Source organism: Euprymna scolopes, chromosome 29 (assembly GCF_053919585.1).
Source record: "Euprymna scolopes isolate OS-2025 chromosome 29, ASM5391958v1, whole genome shotgun sequence".
Classification (NCBI taxonomy): domain Eukaryota; kingdom Metazoa; phylum Mollusca; class Cephalopoda; order Sepiida; family Sepiolidae; genus Euprymna; species Euprymna scolopes.
The window spans coordinates 62,429,438-62,452,560 of record NC_136510.1 but is presented as its reverse complement, the minus strand read 5'-3'; the positions used below and the strand labels follow the sequence as shown (position 1 = coordinate 62,452,560).

At 32.4% G+C, this 23,123-nt stretch overlaps 1 protein-coding gene across 2 annotated transcripts in view; it reads left to right on the top strand.

Moving 5' to 3' along the window:
* Positions 1-23,123, top strand: part of LOC145252667 (extracellular serine/threonine protein CG31145-like) — a 201,457-nt gene that overhangs the window by 163,863 nt on the left and 14,471 nt on the right. For both annotated transcript variants that reach the window (XM_080112448.1, XM_080112449.1), the window contains exons 4-6: positions 6,869-6,947; positions 17,072-17,164; positions 18,856-18,968. In XM_080112448.1, coding sequence (XP_079968574.1) covers positions 6,869-6,947; positions 17,072-17,164; positions 18,856-18,968 — 285 coding nt within the window. The remainder of the gene's footprint in view (positions 1-6,868; positions 6,948-17,071; positions 17,165-18,855; positions 18,969-23,123) is intronic.

Here is a 23,123-nt window from a genome sequence, read left to right as displayed (position 1 = left end):
CCACTATTAAATCAATCCTATACCATATATATATATATATATATATATATATATATATATATATATATATAGTCAAAAGAAGGTATTGACCCCTAACCTTTTTGCATATTTTGTCATTTGTAGAAATAGATATGACCAATGTCACAAAGAACAAATGGAGTAAAATATTATGAAGGCAATCCTATAACTAAATACTTTATAAATATTTTCTAATGAAGGTTAGCAATTACATGAAAAGCGGATCGATGAAGGCTGGCAATTCAAACTACAGTCATATGTAGCACACCAATGAGTTTCTACTTGACGGATATGGAATATGGTTTGTTACTTAGGCTTAAACTAATTGCACAAACTGCATTGTAGATCTTTGCAGTGTTCATAAAAGTACACTATATATCTATCTATATCTATATCTACCTATCTATCTATCTATCTATCTATCTATCTATATATATATATATATATATATATATATATATATATATATATATATATATATATATATATATACCTATTTACTATGCCTCCCCACGGGACAGAGTTAGACACCAGGGTCGTTTTTTAACGTGGAGAAAAGGTACAAAAATAAAAATTGTCTCAGTCGTGAAGGGTTTCTCCTCCACCGAAAGAGAACAAGAAATAGAAGTGCAGCATCTGCAGAACAGATGGTATTTATTTGCTCCCCCACCGAGCAAATTAGGCACAAGGCCGATTTTTAATGTGAGGAGTGAAGGGAGGGGGAAGGGAAAAAGGGGACCAGCTCCCGAGAGATGGGAAATGGGAGCTGGTTAAAGGTCAGGCATGTGGGGTTGCCCCCACATCTGGTCTTTGCTAGTCATAGCTAGTCATAGCTTGCAGTATCTGCCGGAACAGATGGTATTTATTTGCTCCCCCACTGAGCAAATTAAGCACAAGGCCGTTTTTAATGTGAGGTAAAAACCAGCTCCCCTAAAAGTAGGCAAAAAGGGGGCACTCTGGTTACCAAAAATAATAATTGTCCCAGTATAGAGGGTTTCCCCTCCATTGACTGGTACAAATTATCTTAAGTGCAGCATCTGCCGGAACAGATGGTATTTATTTGCTCCCCCACCGAGCAAATTAGGCACAAGGCCAATTCTTAATGTGAGGAGCGAAGGGAGGGGGAAGGGAAAAAGGGGACCAGCTCCCGAGAGGTGGGAAATGGGAGCCGGTCAAAGGTCAGGCATGTGGGGCCGCCCCCACATCTGGTCTTTGCTAGTCATAGCTAGTCATAGCCAGTCATAGCTTGCAGTATCTGCCGGAACAGATGGTATTTATTTGCTCCCCCACCGAGCAAATTAGGCACAAGGCCAATTTTTAATGTGAGGAGTGAAGGGAGGGGGAAGGGAAAAAGGGGACCAGCTCCCGAGAGGTGGGAAATGGGAGCTGGATAGTGACAATTGGTATGAAGGGTTGCCCCTACATTGACCAAGGTCTTATATCTGGGGTTACCCCCACATATGGTCTTTGCTTGCAGTATCTGCCGGAACAGATGGTATTTATTTGCTCCCCCACCGAGCAAATTAGGCACAAGGCCAATTTTTAATGTGAGGAGTGAAGGGAGGGGGAAGGGAAAAGGGGACCAGCTCCCGAGAGGTGGGAAATGGGAGCTGGTTAAAGGTCAGGCATGTGGGGTTGCCCCCACATCTGGTCTTTGCTAGTCATAGCTTGCAGTATCTGCCGGAACAGATGGTATTTATGTGCTCCCCCACTGAGCAAATTAGGCACAAGGCCGTTTTTAATGTGAGGTAAAAACCAGCTCCCCTAAAAGTAGGCAAAAAGGGGGCACTCTGGTTACCAAAAATAATAATTGTCCCAGTATAGAGGGCTTCCCCTCCATTGACTGGTACAAACTATCTTAAGTGCAGCATCTGCCGGAACAGATGGTATTTATTTGCTCCCCCACTGAGCAAATTAGGCACAAGGCCGTTTTTAATGTGAGGTAAAAACCAGCTCCCCTAAAAGGGGTCACTCTGGTTACCAAAAATAATAATTGTCCCAGTATAGAGGGTTTCCCCTCCATTGACTGGTACAAATTATCTTAAGTGCAGTATCTGCCGGAACAGATGGTGTTTATTTGCTCCCCCACCGAGCAAATTAGGCACAAGGCCGATTTTTAATGTGAGGAGTGAAGGGAGGGGGAAGGGAAAAAGGGGACCAGCTCCCGAGAGGTGGGAAATGGGAGCTGGTTAATGGTCAGGCATGTGGGGTTGCCCCCACATCTGGTCTTTGCTAGTCATAGCTAGTCATAGCTTGCAGTATCTGCCGGAACAGATGGTATTTATTTGCTCCCCCACTGAGCAAATTAGGCACAAGGCCGTTTTTAATGTGAGGTAAAAACCAGCTCCCCTAAAAGGGCACTCTGGTTACCAAAAATAATAATTGTCCCAGTATAGAGGGTTTTTATTTAAATGCTGCCCACATCAGCATTATGTGGCACAAGGCCGGAAAGTGGGAACCCCGCAGGCTCCCCTAAAGGAGGGGCACTCCTGCAATTTTAAAAATTGCCTGAGTAACCCCGTCGGCATTCCCCGGTCGGGGCGCCTCAGGCAGCAAGCAATAAACTTGCCCCACCGGAAAGCCCGGTGGCAAGGCCTGGGAGGGTGGACCTCCTAGGTATTACCCAGGCGGTTCCCAGTATAGAGGATTTCCCCTCCATTGACTGGTACAAATTATCTCAAGTGCAGTATCTGCCGGAACAGATACTACACTTTGATCTTGTCCCGAAGGCCAAGGATCTATTATATATATATATATATATATATATATATATATATATATATATATATATATATATATATATATATATATATATATATATATATATATATATATATCACAAAACTACAAGCCACAAGTGTTTACTGTATGTCTCTGACTTTATTATGAATTGCGTACTACCATTATAAATGAATTGCGTACTACCATTATAAATGAATTGCGTACTACCATTATAAATGAATTGCGTACTACCATTATAAATGAATTGTGTACTACCATTATAAATGAATTGCGTACTACCATCATAAATGAATTGCGTACTACCATTATAAATGAATTGCGTACTACCATTATAAATGAATTGCGTACTACCATTATAAATGAATTGCGTACTACCATTATAAATGAATTGCGTACTACCATTATAAATGAATTGCGTACTACCATTATAAATGAATTGCGTACTACCATTATAAATGAAAACTTATTTACTGTCAGCAGATTGTGTACCTAAAGCTAATCTAAATAATAAAGAATTTTCATTTTTCGAAACAGCATATTAGTTATTGGAAAAAATGTCAATTCTAGACGAGAAAAAATACAACCAAGGCTAATACATTTTTGCTCTTTTGAGATATGTTAAACTAGATCATACAATTTATATTGATGAGAAGCCAAGTAATTTTTTCATTTTTCTTACAAAGGAATCACCACTTACCAAGGCACTCGAGGGTTAAAAGGTGTACAGTAGTACAAGAGATAATATCATAATAATCGTTAATAATGGAAATTTGGTAAATTTTATTACTTCAGGGGAATGGCTCATCAAAAACGTTTATGTTGGACTTGAAGACAGCCATATTGTAGTCAGCTGGAAAGAAGGCTATCGGAAGAGAGTTCCACAGGTGTGCAGTTCTAAGGAATTAGCTCTGTTCATGGAATCTACGTTTAGGTTTAGGTACAGATAAAGAGTAGGGGAAAGTATTCATAGTGTTTTCAAGTAGACGAGTGTTTCTTATAAATGTTTAGTGAGGGGGGACTATAGAGTGGAGCTCAGACGAGCACTTGCCATGAAAAAACGATAAAACACAGACAGGTTCGCAACCTCTCTTCTGTGGGAAAGAGGTTGCAGGGAAGAGAAAAGGGCATCCCCACTAGGCTACGAAGTCTATTTTGAACTTTGTCAAGGAAAGATAAGATCTTTCTAGCAGCTCCTGCCCAGATGTGGCAATAATACTCTATCCTTGGACGTTCCTAGCTCTTATATAGCTAGAGAATTGCATCAATAGTGAGATATCTACTCGATCGATAGAAGAATCACACAATTTTTCCATCGATCTTGCTATGGATTTGATGTACGTGTTCCATTTCAGATCAGGAGTAAAGGGCAAGCCCTGAAGCTTGTCAAAACATGGAGCCTTTCCAAGACGAAGGCTATTCATTTCAATTGATGCCTGATGAGGATCAGAACGTCAGAACGTTGATTATGTAAAGATATAATCTTGGTTTTAAATTATAAATAACCAGCCACATTTTTCTCCATTGTACCACATGACCAAGATCAGAGGAGAGAGAATCAGAGAGAACTAGGTCGTTTACGATCTTTGATGTACTGCCATAGATGGTAGTGTCATCAGCATAAATGTCTACGAATGATCTTAGGATGTGATTTGGAAGATCATTGATATAGATCAGGAAGAGATTGGGACACAGGATGGACTCTTGACGGACTCCAGCATTAATACTACGAGCTTCTGATTTCTGCCTATCGACCACTACTCTTATGAACCTATCAGAGAGAAATGATTTAATAATTGAAAAGACATTCCATAGCGGGAGATCTTGTGAAGTAGACCTTTATGCCATAACCTATTAAAGGCCTTTGATATGTCAAGGGCAATTGCCCTAGAAGGGAAGCCTCCATCGAGAGATTCGCAAATCCTATAAGATATAACCCTAAGCGCATCTGCTGTAGATCTAAGAAAACGTAAACTTTATTGAAAGAAGAAAAGGTTATTTTTGTTGAGGTGGTTGACTACTTCTCTATTTAACACAGATTCCAGTAACTTACTCATGACGCACAGGAGACTTATTGGTCTGCACTGAGAGGGAGGTGACCGATCACCTGAATTCTTTAATACAGGGCATACTGATGAGGTTTTCCAGCATGTTGGGAAGTATTTCTCCTTAAGACAACGCTTAAACAGCTTTGTAAGTATAGGAACTAGTTCTGATTGAAACTTTTTGAGCACTGTGGTTGGAATGCCGTCAGGGCCAGTTGCTTTACTGGAATCAAGGTTTTTGATTAGCTTGGCAACATCAAGCACAGATATTTATATGCTGCATAGCGTGTTTTCTGATACAGGAGCAAATACGGGGGGGGAGCCCTAGTCGCATAGGGTAAAATTAGCTGCAAAGTTCTTGGCAAAGTGTTTGGTTTTGTCTGATGCTGACGAGATTACCTTAGGTCCTTTAATTATAGTTGGGATAGAGCACACGCTTCTGTTCAGGATTCTGTTTGCTATTTGCCAAAACTGGTGGGAACCAAGTCACTGCTCAGCCACTTTGAACTTGACGGCCTGAGAATACAACTATCTGGCAAGTATTTTCACAACAAATATAAATAGCGTATACATAAGAAAGTGTTACATTTTAATGAATATTTTCCTTTGATGAACTTATCTAAAACAGGGTAGTTTATCATAGAACTAAATATTACTTAACTTTCGTTGATTTAAACATAAATGTAATACAATAGAATAACATCCACGTTTATTATCCATAAAATATATATATACTAAATGTACACATATACTAAATGTATATATGTAATTTTCTCTTATTACATAATTATTTTGTTTAATATCATATGTTTAACAGCTTTTTATAAATTCTATAACATATATTTCTTTTAAAGGAACAAATGGTTAAAAACAGTTTCAACAAAATAGTTTTCCGCGCTTGATATCGAATACAAATGAGATTGCTAAGTCAAAACTTAAGAATAATTTTCAAGGATCTGTGTAGCCTTTTCCGAAACTACTAGCCATCTATCTACCTACCCACTAATTCCCCCCCCCCATTATAGGTTTTTGTAGTGTATGTATATACCGTTAGCGATATGAGCGCCTTTGTCGATTGTTCATTCATTGCGAAACACAAAGCGACGTACATCAAGTTCGAATTCGTAAACTCATCTGCTTTAGAAATTAGAAACAGTTGATTTCTCTTCGTAAAAAGATATTTTCAACAAAACAATTGAAACATCGTTGATATTTTAGTAACGATGTTCCAATAACCTCATTCATCATGAAAAATGATTAAAAGAAAAGAATTCCGATAATTGAAATATCAGTTATTCAATAGGAAATATTTTTGTGTTTTGAAAATAGAAATTAATATTTTTCAAATCCATGAATCAAATGTTAGTAAGATTTCAACGTTTATTTAATGATAAAATCACTTCATTCGTCATTTTAGATTGAAAAATAACGTCGATATCGCAAACATTAAAAATTATCTGATTGCTTTGTAATTTATTCATTTAAAAAACTAAAAGAAAAAGCGCAAAATGAAGTAGACAGTTTTTTCTTGTTCCGTGTGCCATTGAGATATGTGCTGCATATGTCTCACGATTCGCCCATTTTTACGCGAAAAGATTGGACGTTGTCATATAATACGCACAGTTCAATACATATAATCGATTCTAATAAATGCACCTTTTTCGACTCCATATAGAAATAATAAATGCTTCCTTTTCGACTCCATATAGAAATCAGATATTAATTAGACAATCAATTTGGAAACTAAAAGTTTGTTCGACTACAAAGTTAACCAATGAACATTTCAAATTAAACGAATTTTAGATATTTTCCATTAATATTAATAATTCAAAATGGTCTTATATCTAATAATCATAAATATTTGATATGTTCATGTTTACTTACAATATATATATTTTTCAAAATTCCAAAAATTACGTATGAAATATTTAGTGGTAGTTTTTCTTATTTCAACTGATTGCTCGTGTTTATATTCACGACAACATTTCTTGTGTTCTGTTTTTGAAGTCTATATTTTGCTTTATATTTTAATTTGATTTTCGATTTTATTTTGTTTGGATTTTTAGAAATGAAAACCGGTGGCACTCAACTGAAACTTATATTTACATTCCAGAATGAAGGAAAGGCCTTATTTAAGCCGATGAGGTAAAACACCTTCACTATTTTAGAATTATTCGGTTTGCTAGTCGCATTTACGTTGTTTCCGCAGCAGCAAGAAATGGTGATTTGTGATTCATGATCATGAATGCCAACAATGGGATTCTTCTAGAATAATATGATTATAATTAAGACCATGACAACAGCATATTCTTTTCATTGTTTTGACTCTCGAGTATATATCCGACACAGTTAGACATAATTAATCAACCAAGGATCACATCAATCTACATAAAATCATATAAGATATCAATGGATATATGCCTGAAAATCAAAACAAGGAAAAGAATATGCTGTTGTCATAGCCCTAATTATAATCAATTGTAAAGGCGTATTTTTTACTCTGGTAAATTTTTCCTAACGATTGGTATTTCTCCTTAGAAATATTTTTTTCGGCTAACAATGCCGAATACAGAAAGAAAAACGATCGTGATATTAAAACGAAAATTTAAAATACAAGTATGTTATTTTTTTAACTTTAGATTTTTTTTAATATTCGTTTAGTTAAAATAATTTGTGCTTCAATTCTTCCAACTTTTCTGGCGTTACATTTTGTTGTCTTTTCGGTTTTCAGTTTTTATTATTAATGTTTCTATATATATTTTACCGCGGTAGTTTTAAATAACAAATAAATTCATATAAATTGAATAACTATTAAGTATTTCAATATTCTTCATTAATATTAAAACTAAATATGGTTCTCTATTTAATGCTCATAAAGTCGCATATTTCTATCCAAAGGTAAATAAAATCGATAGAACCTGCGTTCGTTCTTACATATTGGCAAGAATGAATCGGCAATTGTCCAATTTCAATATTTTGTTAACGTTCTAGTGAGTCCTTTTATTTTTTCCAAACTTAATGAAAACATTTTAAAATCGTACAATCATCAACGTTTCGAAGGACACACACATATAAATGCGTTCACAAGGAGAAGTCCATGAAGATATTTGAATAAAAATGCGTACGTGTCATGTTCAATATTTATTTACAATTTGTCAATAGAAATTAAAACTAAAATAATGATTATTTAATACAAATATTTTATTTTAGACACGAAATCTAAAATGTTTTTGACAGAAATTGATGTGATGCTATTTTACGTGTTTTTAATTCTTTTTTATCCATCAAATGAGAAAAATCAACATAATTTTAATCACGTGACTTTTTCAATTTTCATGATGTTTTGTATGAAACTAAAGATAAAAAACTGTTCGCTTTATAAAGTAACTTCAGAATTCGTGTGTTATTGTCTGCCTTTATTATACGAAGTAAATAAACAGGCATTTTCACAACCAACTCCACTTCAAACTATAATTGCGTTTTTTTTTTTTATATTTATTCCCGAAAACAATAAAGATGCTGTTGGATTTATGTCATAGTTTTTCGATTTTCATAAATAAAAAATGAGATGTATATATAGTTTTCATTCATTTACGTTTAAATATGGTCGTAGCATTTGATGGGAGTACGCATTATGTTTGGAGTCGTTAAGAATCTTTGATGACACGGAATCTTTGATGACACGAGTGAATGAAGCGAGTTGATAACTTTTTGGTTCGCAAATTTTTCAGTGTTAACAAAAATACGAAAATACGAATACTGGCAGGAAACTGGCTTGAGATTTCTTGCAATTTTATTTTCTTTGTTTTTTTATTTTTATTTTAGAAGCTTTTGCTGCTCTCCTTTATCAACAAAGCATTGAGTAGTGTCTGCGTCTCTTTTAGACATACACTAATCATTTTATTGTTAGATAATTTTATGCCTTTTGTTTCTGTCATCAAATACGTAAGAATATGGTAAATAACATGAATTAAATTGACAAAATATTCAATATTATATTTCCGTTATTTAATTAATTTTCAAATAATATCTGACAATTTCTCCACCGTAGTCCATAGAATAAATGTGGTATTTTGTTACACAGGATACAATTACTGAAATGATTTTTGTTAAAATAAATCATGAATCTAATATTATTGACATTGTTTCTTTGGTTTTCATCGAAGATTGCAAAATAACTTTACATGGTGTTTTTTCATTCTCTTTTCATATCAACACCAGCGTTCCACGCTCTATTCTATGCCCAGCATTGATTTCTTTTCTAGATCACTGATTTTCCCGAGACTATTATTCAGAAAATTAACATCTTCTTCTTCTTCTTCTTCTTCTTCGTCCATCTTTCTTGGATGTTGAAATATGCAGCTAATCTTGACATGAAGTTGACATTGTTCATTTGTGGATTGGGGCATGAAATGGCTTGTTTTAATTAATCATGTCAACACCCAGCTATTGTCTATCAATGGTGGGGACGCCCCTTTTCTTCTTGAGGTTCTCATAGATGCCTCTACTTTTGAGAAATAGATTCCAAAACTTCTTTAACTTGTTTAATATTTCTTAGAGTCCATATCATTCGTCTTCTTGCTTCTTGTAAAGTCTGTTCTCTCTATCGCCTTGAACATTTGCTTAGACCTGAGACTATTCGATATTTATACAAATCTAATATATAAATCTCACTATGTGTCTGTGTCTGTGTCTGTCTCTGTCTCTGTTTTTTTTTAATTGTATCTCCTCCTAGACGGATGGTCGCTTGACGGCATGCAGTAACTCAAAAGATTGCATATAGGGTGCAGAATTTTATTAGAGGTGTTTAATTGATTAAAACACTTGCTAAGGCATTCAAAAAAGGGGTTCAAACTTGAAAGAAATGACAACTTGACGAGCATAGCGCCCATGTTGTCGTTGTGCGCATGCGCACGATCTGTAACAGAAATGCATTTATTTAGTAAACTTACAAGTGTATGAAAGCAGTTGTCTCATTAGTGTAGTGCGCAGCGTCTACGATTATTAACACCAGTGTTGTGGGTTCGAGCTTCAGCAATTCGTTCTTTTTTTTTTTTACATTCTGATATTCTTGATATTTAAATGTTACATATTAATTATACAACAACAGTTTTATATAAAAGAAATACGGAAAAACGTTTTTGTTGTGCATAACAAAAACGTCATATTCCAAATATATAGGATATATTTTATACCGGCTTGTTTGTTACATTCCAAGAATCACGTAAATAAATCTACTAATGGAATTTTGTATTGAATTCATTCCTAACCTAATTAACCGATCATTATGAATTTTAAAACTGTGTATATGTTTATATATTTGTATGTATTGGATTCACTCTTAAACTTATTAACCGATCATTATGAATTTTAAAACTGTGTATACGTTTATATATTTGTATGTATTGGATTCACTCTTAAACTTATTAACCGATCATTATGAATTTTAAAACTGTGTATGTATGATTATATAATTATGTGCATATGATTATATATTTGTATGTATTGGATTCACTCTTAAACTAATTAACCGATCATTATTAATTTTAAGGATGTGTATATGTTGATAGATTTGTATGTATTGGAGTCACTCCTAAACTAATTAACCGATCATTAATAATTTCAATTATGTGTATATAATTATATATTTCTATGCAGTCTCTTCATTCCTAAACTAATTAATCGATCATTATGTATTTTACTTAGGTGTGTATATTTATAAATTTGTATGGATTGGATTCACTCCTAAACTAATTAACCGATCATTAATAATTTCAATTATGTGTATATAATTATATATTTCTATGCAGTCTCTTCATTCCTAAACTAATTAATCGATCATTATGTATTTTACTTAGGTGTGTATATTTATAAATTTGTATGGATTGGATTCACTCCTAAACTAATTAACCGATCATTAATAATTTCAATTATGTGTGTATGATTATATATTTCTATGTATTGATTTCACTCCTAAACTAATTAACCGATCATTATGAATTTTTTATATGTATATGATTATATGATTCTGTGTTTGAGTCACTCCTAAACTAATTAACCGATCATTATTAATTTTAAGGATGCGTATATGATAATATATTTCTATTATTGGATTAATTCTTAAATAATTAATCGATCATTACGATTTTTAAGAGTGTGTATAATTAGCCGGTCATTATTAATTTTAAGGATGTGTGCATATATATATATATATATATATATATATATATATATATATATATATAGAGAGAGAGAGAGAGAGAGAGAGAGAGAAAATAAAAAAGGAACAAACCGTATTATGTGTTCACCAACGTTTCGTCTTTATTTCGAGACTTCCTCTGGGTGAATGAGATTAAGAAACCAAAAAATATACCAGTACAAAATATTTGAAAATGTTTCACGTGCACAGTATGACGCAGTTCTATTTAAGAGAAACGGAAAATTGATGTTGGAAATTCAAAAAGGAAGGGGGCTGGCGCTGTTAAAGAGAAGGAGATTTTAGTGACGTCATATAGTCGTTAATTTAATTTTAAAACTATGAACGCAAGTTTATATTCTTATTGGGAAAAAGATATATCTGTTGAAATTTAAATATAAGTTTGTAACAGGAATGAAATGAGTGTTTTTTATGTAATTTATTGATTGAGATTATGTGTTAATTATTACAGGGGGTGTTTGAATGGTTTGAGAAAGTTAACCTGTGTCCACAGTTAAATAATGTTCTTTTAATAACAGTTTACTTATTAATGGCGCTATGTTATAGAAACCTCCACGTTGTTTAATAGTGCTTGAAATTGCGATAAGCGCAGATTCAAGGAGTCTCCGGCGCGGTTTATTTGAAATAAATTTAACTACTTTTGCTTGTTTAAAATCAAAGGTGTGGTTATGTTGCAATGAAATATATACACACACATATATATATACACACACAAGCAAAAGTAGTTAAATTTATTTCAAATAAACCGCGCCGGAGACTCCTTGAATCTGCGCTTATCGCAATTTCAAGCACTATTAAACAACGTGGAGGTTTCTATAACGTAGCGCCATTAATAAGTAAACTGTTATTAAAAGAACATTATTTAACTGTGGACACAGGTTAACTTTCTCAAACCATTCAAACACCCCCTGTAATAATTAACACATAATCTCAATCAATAAATTACATAAAAAACACTCATTTCATTCCTGTTACAAATTTATATTTAAATTTCAACAGATATATCTTTTTCCCAATAAGAATATAAACTTGCGTTCATAGTTTTAAAATTAAATTAACGACTATATGACGTCACTAAAATTTCCTTCTCTTTAACAGCGCCAACCCCCCTTCCTTTTTGAATTTCCAACATCAATTTTCCGTTTCTCTTAAATAGAACTGCGTCACACTGTGCACGTGAAACATTTTCAAATATTTTGTACTGGTATATTTTTTGGTTTCTTAATCTCATTCACCCAGAGGAAGTCTCGAAATAAAGACGAAACGTTGGTGAACACATAATACGGTTTATTCCTTTTTTATTTTCTCTATTTTGTCGGAATACTATTTCCATTATTTTCATCATATATATATATATATATATATATATATTTATATTGGATTCACTCCTAAACTAATTATACACATATATATATACACGCACATATATATATACACACACATATATATACACATATATATACACGCATATATATATATACACACACATATATACACACACATATATATACATACACACACATATATATACACACACATTATATATATACACACATTATATATACACACATTATACATATATACATACACACATTATATATATATATAATTATATATATATATATATATATATATATATATATATATAGCTTTAGCATTTATTTACATCCCACGAGGACAAAGCAAGAAGTTTTACACTTTGAACAAAGTTTTTTTAATCAAAATGTGCAATAACAAGACGAGTATGTAAAACCGTTTTTATAATAAGCAAATAGTAAATAGCAAAGTTTGTTTTTATTTTTATATAAAAAGTTGTGAAAAGATTTGTAAATAAAATTATGTATCTTTAAATGTTTTTTGTTTGCTCATAATACAAACATGTAAACTTTTTTATTCTATATTTTATTTACAAAGTTTTGTTATAAAGACACATTTTTTTAATTTTAGATAAAACTGTTATCCAATAAAACCATTTTTAAATGGTAATCTCCTAACTTTACCATCCTTTGCAGGCAAAGATTTTGTTTTTATGAAAAAATAAATTATTAAAAAATTGTAAATAAAATGTATTTAAACAATGTTTTTCGTTTGTTTGCCTGCGGTAAAATTTTATTTAATCTGTAAAGTTTAAAAGAAATATATTTGTATATTTTTTATTACTCTGTAAACTGTATACAATTTAAAATAGTTTTTTTTGATTAAAATGTTTTTGCGTATTACCCCTTTTTCGACGGCTTATAATGGCAAAGTAAAAAATATTTGTATTAAAAAAGCAATTTTAATGACAAGCTTATTTTGTTATACGCCTATTTTTAATTAACAACAAGCTTTTTATAAATACAACCGTTGTTAAATAGTAAAACTTTTTTCGTTAATAAAAATCTGTGACCTAAAAGTTATAAAAGTATGATTCAACTCAGTTAGAACTTCTGGTTCAGTTGAATCGCAAGAGGATCACATAAACATTGTATTCCTTCTACCCTAATTGATATTCTACTAATAGACTACCTAGTTCTTATATTTCCCAATACAATTGATATAAAAAGAATTTAACCATGGTCTCCTTGCATCCCCAAGAAATAACTTTTGCGACGGTAAATGAACTTCAACAGATTGAGTTTTCACAGCTGTCTCTCCATGATAAAGTTGAAATTAAGAAAAGAAGCCGTTCAACGCCTGATATTCAAATATCTCAGTCAGGCATTAGCAACAACAAAGTGCATATTCGTAGCTTTAATGGTACCAATTGAAAAGTTGGCTTTGCGGCTGTGAACTAAAAAAGGCATTGTTCTGCTTTCCTTGTTTGTTGATAAGAGGTGATGTAACGTGGACAAAAGATAGTTTCAGAACTATTAGCAAAATGAAAGATAGAACTGAAAAGCATGAGAAGCACGTTGACAATGTAGTTTCCCTATCAGTTTTGGGGACCATAAATATTAAAGAAAAACTTAGTGAGGCCTACAGACTTTCAATCAATCATCATAACACGAATGTTAAGAAGAACCATGAAATTTTATCGAAAATAATAGATTGTATTTTCTTTTGTGGGAACTTTGAAACTCCCTTACAAGGGCATGATGAACAAGATGATTCAGTAAATCCAAGTGTATTTAGAGGATTTTTAAATTTTGCATCTTAATTAGCTCCAGATTTAAAGAATCACTTAGAAACCAGTAATGTCTTCAAAGGAGTTTCCAAGACTATTCAGAATGACATACTTGATTGTCTTTTACAAATATACCGTGATGAAATAAGGGCAGAAATTAGCAAAGCTTCCTTTGTAGTTGTCATGGCTGATGATACAACAGATATGTCTGAACATACACAAATGATCATTGTTTTACGTTACGTCTTGGATGAAAAAATACTTGAACGCATTTGGGGATTTTTTATTCCAGAAAACCAAACCGCTGATGGGATATCAAAAGGTATTCTACAACAATTAGATATAATCCTTCAAGGGAATCGCCAAAAACTGATAGCTCAGACATTTGATGATGCAAATGTCATGAAAGGCAAAAAAGCTGGTGCTCAGGCAAAAATAAAAGCAGATTATAGTAATGCGCATTTCACTCACTGTTATGCGCATCAACTTAGTTTAATAATGGGGAATGCAGCAAGTATTACACGAAATGCTAGAATAGTTATCTCTAACATTTTGGCTATTCCGACTTTCTTTTCTAGATCACCACAGCGTCTGTCCATTTTTCAAGAAGCATCTAGATGTAAGCATTCTACGTGTATCCGCCACAAGGTGGAACGTTAACATACATAAATAGAGTTCATGAAAATGTTCAAACATAAAAAAACTGTCACTGAAATTCAGTCAACATCATATGTAGATGAGACCGTTGCAGAAGCGACAGGAATTCTGAAATATTTGAACGATGAAAATTTCATATTTTGGTTTGAGCTATTTCATAAAATTATGTCTCATGTTGAAATTAATTCTCGGGAAATTAGCATATATAAAGTCAATGAATACATAACAAATTTCAAAACTGCTATTTTAGAGATAAGAAACACCAAATACTGTGAAAATCCTTCACAAACACTCAAGGGCGAAGCTAAAGAACTGTGTGACTATATATCTGTTGATATAACGGACAGATATTCTTCAACTAAACATTTAATACTTGCTAAATTGTTTTACAAGATAAGCTTTGCTAGTTTTAAGAGAAAAAACTACCTACAGAAGAGATATCCTTGACAACTGAAGCATATCCCATGATTGGCAAAGAAAAGTTTGAAACTGAGCTAAAAATATTTTATAGTAGGTCAGATATCCATGAGTATTGAAAAGTAATTGATCTTCTGAAATTTATTTTGGAAAACAATTTAAATGATGTTCTTAGTGAAATCACAAAACTCATAAAAATTATCTTGATAATTCCCATGACTACATAAGAGATAGAACGTTGTTTTTCAACTCTGAAAAGAATAAAAACTTTTCTAAGGAACACCATGGGTTGCGAAAGACTAAATGCACTTGCAGTGCTTTCAATTGAAAAAAAACGTTCTTCAGCAGTCATTCAGAAGTTAAGGAGAAAATTATCAATCTTTTCTCACAAATTAAAACAAGAAGAATGAAGTTTACTTTCAAATGAATGTAATAAGTAAAATATTTAAAATATTAACATCTATTAAGGATTCCTTTAAGTTATTGTATTTTTATACGTGTGCACACGTATAAATTATATTTTTATGTTTGTTTTATTTTTACACAATATTAAAACAATAGGCATTTTCTTTAAAACAGCACCCCCACTAATCTTAGGCACGAGCCGCCACTGGTATTTATGTGTAAAAGGAATTCTATCCAAGTAATAAGGTATTTGTACAGTATAGTTAACTCATATGAAAAACTTATGTAAAACATCGAGTAGTTTCATCTTTATATTAGAAATTAGATACTTGCACACTATCTTTTCCAAGAAATAAGGTACTTGTGCAGCATAGTACTCACATGAAAAAAAAGAATATCTTACGTGTGACGTACATAAGTTATCAAAACCGAAAATAATATAATAAATTCAGGTAGTATGACTTGTATTGAGTAATAAGGTTCTTCTTCACTATAGCACTCTGATGTAAAAACAAAAACTCTTACCTGTGATATACAGAAAAGTTTGCACGACAGAAAATTATGTAAATTATTTTAAATATGTATTGTACATTACCCGTCCTAGGTAAGGATTTTTTTTCCATATACGTGCTGTAAATTTCCTGTCCTAAGGAAAGTACAATAATTTCATACATATAATACTCGTCTTAGGATAGGTAAAATATTATTTTGGTAAATAATACCTAGAAATCAAAATTTCTTCTATTCTAAGAATAACAGGTATGTTCAAAATTTTTCTCATTGTCTTATACGGTCCCGAGCAACGCCGGGTGATCTTGCTAGTCTACTGTAAAACCATATATGAAGTAGTATTGTTATATTTGGTCTGGTCAATCCCTGTCCCATTTTAGGGTTCTTGATAAAATGCAGAATCGTGTAATTTAACTGCCTCAAACTTTGTCTTTCTCTCTTCTCTTACAGACATGATATTGATAGTGTCAGTCTCCCCTATAAATACTATTAGGCCATATACTCATGGTGAATTGAACGACATAAGGCCAATATGCCAATCCTGCCTTTACGATACTCATCTTTAGTTCTTGTAAGCTTCTTACATCTAATAGCTTCCTGCCTTGTCTCAATAAGTCAATGAATAAAGACCATCGATTGCTTTAAACTCTTGAACTTATTTCAACTTGTCATTTTTCCAATAAACATACTGAGATATCTTAAGGACTAGTGATTTTAATATTTTTAAGTTTTTTAGCCATTGTCAAGGTTAGTTATATAATTATTAACAGACGTCACATGTTGCTCATGTAAATTACTTTTAAGATGAAATAAAAATGTCACTTAAAAGAATGCAATTAAATTATTTCAAATGCACAAGAAATATATCTGTTCATCTGATTTTGTCCAGTCGCTAAATATTCATCTCTTTTAAAACTGTTATCAACCCTTAAAATATTCTTGTGTTTTTCATCATAGATTTCCACGAGATAAAGAGACATTACCGAATCATTTCTACTTTGTTGATTATGAACGGCACAATGCAGAAATAGCTGCTTTCCACTTGGACAGGTGAGTGACATGGGCAGAGGGTAGGAATCAATATGACGAGTTTTCTATGATTTTACATTTATCAGTTGACTATTTCTTGTTTGAATATACTTTCCAAACATACATCACTGACTATTTATCCGTGTAAAATAAATAATGATTATAAATTATAAATTAAAATATAAATAATAATAATTATAATTTATAAATTAATAATAATAAATAAATGAATAAAAAATTTCTTTTAAACACTGGCGTTTACAGTGAGATGCGAGGAAGCGAAGTTACAGATCAAAATGTATTGCTTAATAAATGTGAAAAGGCGAATTTAAAAATTACCAAATTTAATTACAAAAGGGCAAAGTTTATTAAGAAATTTCATTAATATTTTTTATTAATTTAATTGTAAATTCAAAACCTATCTAAGACTCATTACTTCTTATTTTCTAAATTCAAATAGTAAAACTAATTTTGTAGATCCGATAATTAAAATAATTTATTTAATAACATTCATTGATTCTAACGTTTAAATCCCCCAAACACCATAATAATTCTAATCATCTATTTATCATTTACCAGAACAAAATCGATTAATAAATGAACTACTTTATATCAATAAAATATGATGTAGAGTGAAAGAGAACAGTAAAACTTTTATGTACAATATCATAAAAAATTATACAATATACAATACTATAAACAAAAAATATACAATGAATCAAATCGGTGTTAGTTTAAGAATTTACTCTTTAAAACGTGTCCAGTTAGCATATTTACTAGTGGAAGATATCATGCAGGACTTGAAAGTGTCATTTAACAGCACAAAGAATTACAAAAGCGACTCCGCATCCCAATAACCTCTTAGGGACAGACAGATGAATCAAATAAAAAGAAGACATGTTACATAGGCATTCTGGCCGAATTATACAAGGGAGGGCGAATAAATCAATTAGAAAAATTTAGACGTTTCGCTTTAGGAGCTCAAACGTCGAGATACCGCTAAAAATTAGCACCTGTCATTTGACACATTTGTACCCATATTTGTCAGAATGTTTAGGGAGGAAGATTTACAGCCGCAACTAAATCAAAATAAGTCAAAAGGATTTATCTTTAATGGTAATATCCAAAAGACTCAGCTTCTTTTTAGATTTGCAAAACAAAGAGAATATGTTGCATTCGAGGAGCGTCTTACTAAGAACACTTTCAGGATCAATTATTAGAAATTAAGCTGAATAGAGACAAGTTTTTCGAAATTATACCAGGATAATCATTTGAAATAAACCGATTTTCCTGAAGACAGCAAAAGAAGCGTTGAAGATCACGAAAAACTCCAAATCAATGAAACCCTACTCTCAAGCAGAATGAGAAAGTAGTGGAAGTAGATTTGGAAAGAATCCAATATTTCCCTTTTCACAATCATTTGCCTATTTAAATGTTTCATACATGGCGTTGTGACATTTTCTTCCATGAAATAATGTTATTCGCAATCATTAGGCTGTGACAATGTTCTTCTTGTTGCTTTGACTCTCGAGTATATATCCGATACAGACACAGTTAATCAATCGAGAACCACATCACTGTATCTAAAAACATCTAAGATATTAACTGATATACTCGAGAGTCAAAATAATGAAAACAATATTCTCTTGTCATAGCCCTAAAGGCATTTCGTCTTTTTGAATTTATAATCGTTTTTGTTTTGTTTTTTACAGGATTTTTAATTTCAATCGGGTGCCACCAAACGCTGGACGCCTCATCAATATGACACGTGATATTAAAAGACTAGCTGACAAAAAACTGGCTAAGACGTTTTTCATTTCACCAGGTAAGAATTCACCGCATCTTTTAATTTCTTCAAAAATATTTTCACACAAGATTTGTGTGTAAATATGTTTAATTAAGCATGCTTAATCTTTTAAAATAGCCATCCAACAGAAACCAATGATTATTTCAAATTGACGGAACCGTTTTTAGCGAGTATAAACGTTTACGAATATCAGAAATTCAAATAACGGTCGAAAACCAAGTGACACATTATTCGACAGATCATCAAGATACGTTAAAGTATATTAAAATATTAAAATAAAACGTTAAAGTACATTAAAAAGCATATGATTTATCACTGATGTATCAAATGTCTCACCGGATGACCCTGAAACAAATACAACATACGATTATTTCAAGCTATGTTATCTGCTAGTCTTTAATTTCTGCCAGTTTTCAATTATTGAAACAATTTAAGACTAAATAGTATTGATGACAATTCTAATCTAGTTAAATAATAATAGTATTAGTTTTGGAATTACTGTATATATTATATAGTATGTAGAAATAACAGTTCGTATACAGCGGCGATTTGTTTTGGCTATGACTGAGTTTTGTTATCGTGATTTTAACGTACTTTTTTATGTGTTTGGATTTAAAAATTTTAAATGATACGGATGAACAAAGCCTTTTCTCGACAAGAAAACAGAACTTAGCACTCGACTATAAATGAAAATCATATGAATAGTATTCATGTGCAGTTACGGTTGTTCTCAATATCTAAAATAGTTTTACGGTTGTTCTCAATATCTAAAATAGTTTTTTTACGAATTTTGGACGAAAACAATAACGTACACATTTGTGCATACAGCGACTATGTGCTCTTTTAGTTATGTACATAAAACGAGTTTAGAACTAAAGATCTTTTAGTTATGTACATAAAACGAGTTTAGAACTAAAGATCTGTACCAGATAATGCATGTATATAAGTACGGCATGTTTTTTAATGCTTGATCAGTTTTAACATTTTCTGAAAAGTTTTTGTACGAGAAGAAAATGTTTGTCATGTAACACTTGTAAAACATACGGATGTTTTTTAATACTGGTAAAACATACGGATGTTTTTAAACACTTGTAAAACATACGGATGTTTTTTAATACTTGTAAACATATGGATGCGGTTTTTACATGCAGTAATTCCACAATTATTAAATAACATTCCAACTCTTTTCATCATAAATTGGGACTGTTTAATGGAAAACAATCATTAGCTTAGCGCAGGACACGAACAGAAAAAAGCAAGATATGTTTCAAACGACATTATTATTTTATTTTAATTTTGAAATAACTTGTAAAAAATTCAGAACTTTAAATTTGTTCGAAATAAGACTAAATTTGATTACGATTGCATAGTTATTTGTTGCACATTTTGTTGTTTTTCTCTAGGTACGGGCAAAACTAGCGGAAACTAAAAATAGGGGGACATAGTTTTGAAAGTTTATTTTTTGTAAGTTTCCGACTACTTTTTTCATTGTATTTGCAAGATTAAAGTTAATTTCCAAAAGGCATTTGCACATGTGAAAAAAAAAGTTATAATCAAAAATGTTTTCACGGCGATATTCGGAAACTGACAAATTCGGATACATTTTAAAGTTAATTAAATTCATTTTGAAAATCCTTTGAAAGATTAATATTAATTTTCTGTGTCTATTTCAAAGATAGTCAGTAAAGTCCTTTCATATTGAAGAAAATTTTAAGAAACGCCTTGTTTATACAAAAAATACCTTAAGCGAAAAAAGCGAAAGATTCTGCCCTTCGCAAAATCACAACAAATGAAAATCTTTTAAACATGTATTATTATATGGAAAAATGCGCGCATGAAAAGTAATATTCTTAAGATTTTATTAAACCTGGAAAAGTAAAGGACAAGAAATTCAACCTAGAAAAGTAAAGAATAAGATATTCTAGTAAAGTAAAAAATAAGAATTTTTTAGACTTAAAATATTGCAGCTAAAAATGAAATTTGAATATTGATAAATATTTTATTTATTATTTGCATATGTTGTTGTTTATTGTTGAGTTAGAAAGGGTGTCAGTAGCTGGATTGAACTTATTTCCCTCCTATTATTTGCATATATTTATGTAGTGAAAATTGTTTGAATAAAATTAATTCATTAGTTAGTTAGTTAGTAGATGGAATTAATAATTTTATAATTTACATAAAAATTAATTAAATGATCCTAATTATGATATAATAAAATTATTAATTTTTATGTAAATTATGAATATAATATTTAAATTATAAAATTATTAATTCCATCTACTAACTACTTTACTAGAATATCTTGTTCTTTACTTTTCTAGGTTGAATTTCTTGTCCTTTACTTTTCCAGGTTTAATAAAATCTTAAGAATATTACTTTTCATGCGCGCATTTTTCCATATAATCCATGATTTTTCCAGACATTGCTATTGTATTAATATATAAATTTATAATATTTGTTAATGATTGTCCAAAAAAATTAGCTCTCAAACACACATTTATGCAATATTTATCATTCAATCACAGTAGTTCCGAGTTAGGGTCTCTACCGAGACTGCGGTACATGAATTCGTGATCTGTATAGAGCGTAAACTAACAAAAAAGAAGATGGCACTCGGTGTCTTTTTAGATATCTAAAAAGACACCGAGTGCCATCTTCTTTGAGCTTTTGACAACATACCCTTCAGTAGTATGTTCAAGTCGCTACGAGAACTCAATGTGCCACCAGTACTCATCCGATGGATTGAGTATATGGTGAGGCACAGAACAGTTCAAGTAGAACTACTGAGGGCAACTGTTAAAGTAGTTAAATGAAACCCCCAAAGTGGGATTTTATCACCTTTACTATGGAACTGTATGCTGAATCCTCTTTTAAAGGAGTTTAAAAATAGGAATATTTATGCCCAGGATGATGCTGATGACATCGCAGTGCTGGTCGCGGGTTCAAAAGCATCATTGGTCAGGCGTATTGCCAAAATGGCATTAAATATTCCTAATAAATGGTCTAATCGAAATGAATTAGAATTCAGTAGCCGTAAAACAGAAATGGTCTTGTTTACATATAAAAGGAATTGCCAACTTGGTGACCTTTTTCTGAGTGGACAGAAATTGAAACTTTCGCAGGAGGCAAGGCTGTTAGGGGTAATCCTGGACAGTAAGCTAACCAGGAAAAGCCACATAGAAAATATTTCCTCCAAAGTGACTGCAGTCCTTATGCAATGCAAACAAATTGTGGGGAAAACCTGGGCAGTTAACCCGCATGTAATGAGGTAGATATACATTGCTATGGTATGTCCCATTTTGTCGTATGCATGTGTTTCCTGGATCCGCGGGACAGAGAAACTGTACTTGAGGAAGAAACTCCAGAAGGTACAAAGACTTGCTTGTTTAATGACTTCTTCAGCATATCCGAGCACACCTACTGGAGCATTGGAGATGCTGTTGAATATCCCTCCGATTAAAGAATTCCTGAAGGCAGAAGCGATACGGGGATCCTATAGAATAGATCTCATGGGTCTGTGGTGGTCAAGATCTGTTGGGACTACTGGAAAAACAAAGAGTCACGTGGATTTGTGTAATCAGGCTAGGAAGGAACTACCGCTCTTGCATGTGCCGGGTGACCTTATGACTAAAACCAGATCATTTGAAAAGCATTTCACATGTATGGTTTATGACAGAACAGGCGCAAGAGATTACGAAAAAGAGCTGGAAAGCAACGTAATCAAATGCTATACTGATGGATCTAAAATGAATGATAGGATTGGTGCGAGTGTTTATATAGAATACTCAAACCACCTCACCTGTCAAAAATATTATTATCTTGGTAAACTGAGGACAGTCTTCCAAGCAGAAGTCTTCACCATACAGGTATCATCGGATACAACACCAAACACCAGTCATGAGCTGGCACCATTGGATGTGGTACCAAACACCACCCCCGCCTTCACCGAAGAGCAGGATCTCAGACCTAAGTCTGACAAGTCAGCTCTTACATTCGGTAAACATCACGACAAAAACCGAAGAAGAAGGAGAGATAGCGCATGTTTAAGGCGTTTGAATCTGAGGTTCTGATCATGGAAGAGGTTCAGCAACAGGAAATAGCTATCCTTTCAGATAGTCATGCAGCTATTAAAGCATAGGAGAATAGTACGGTAAGATCCCAAACCGTACTGTG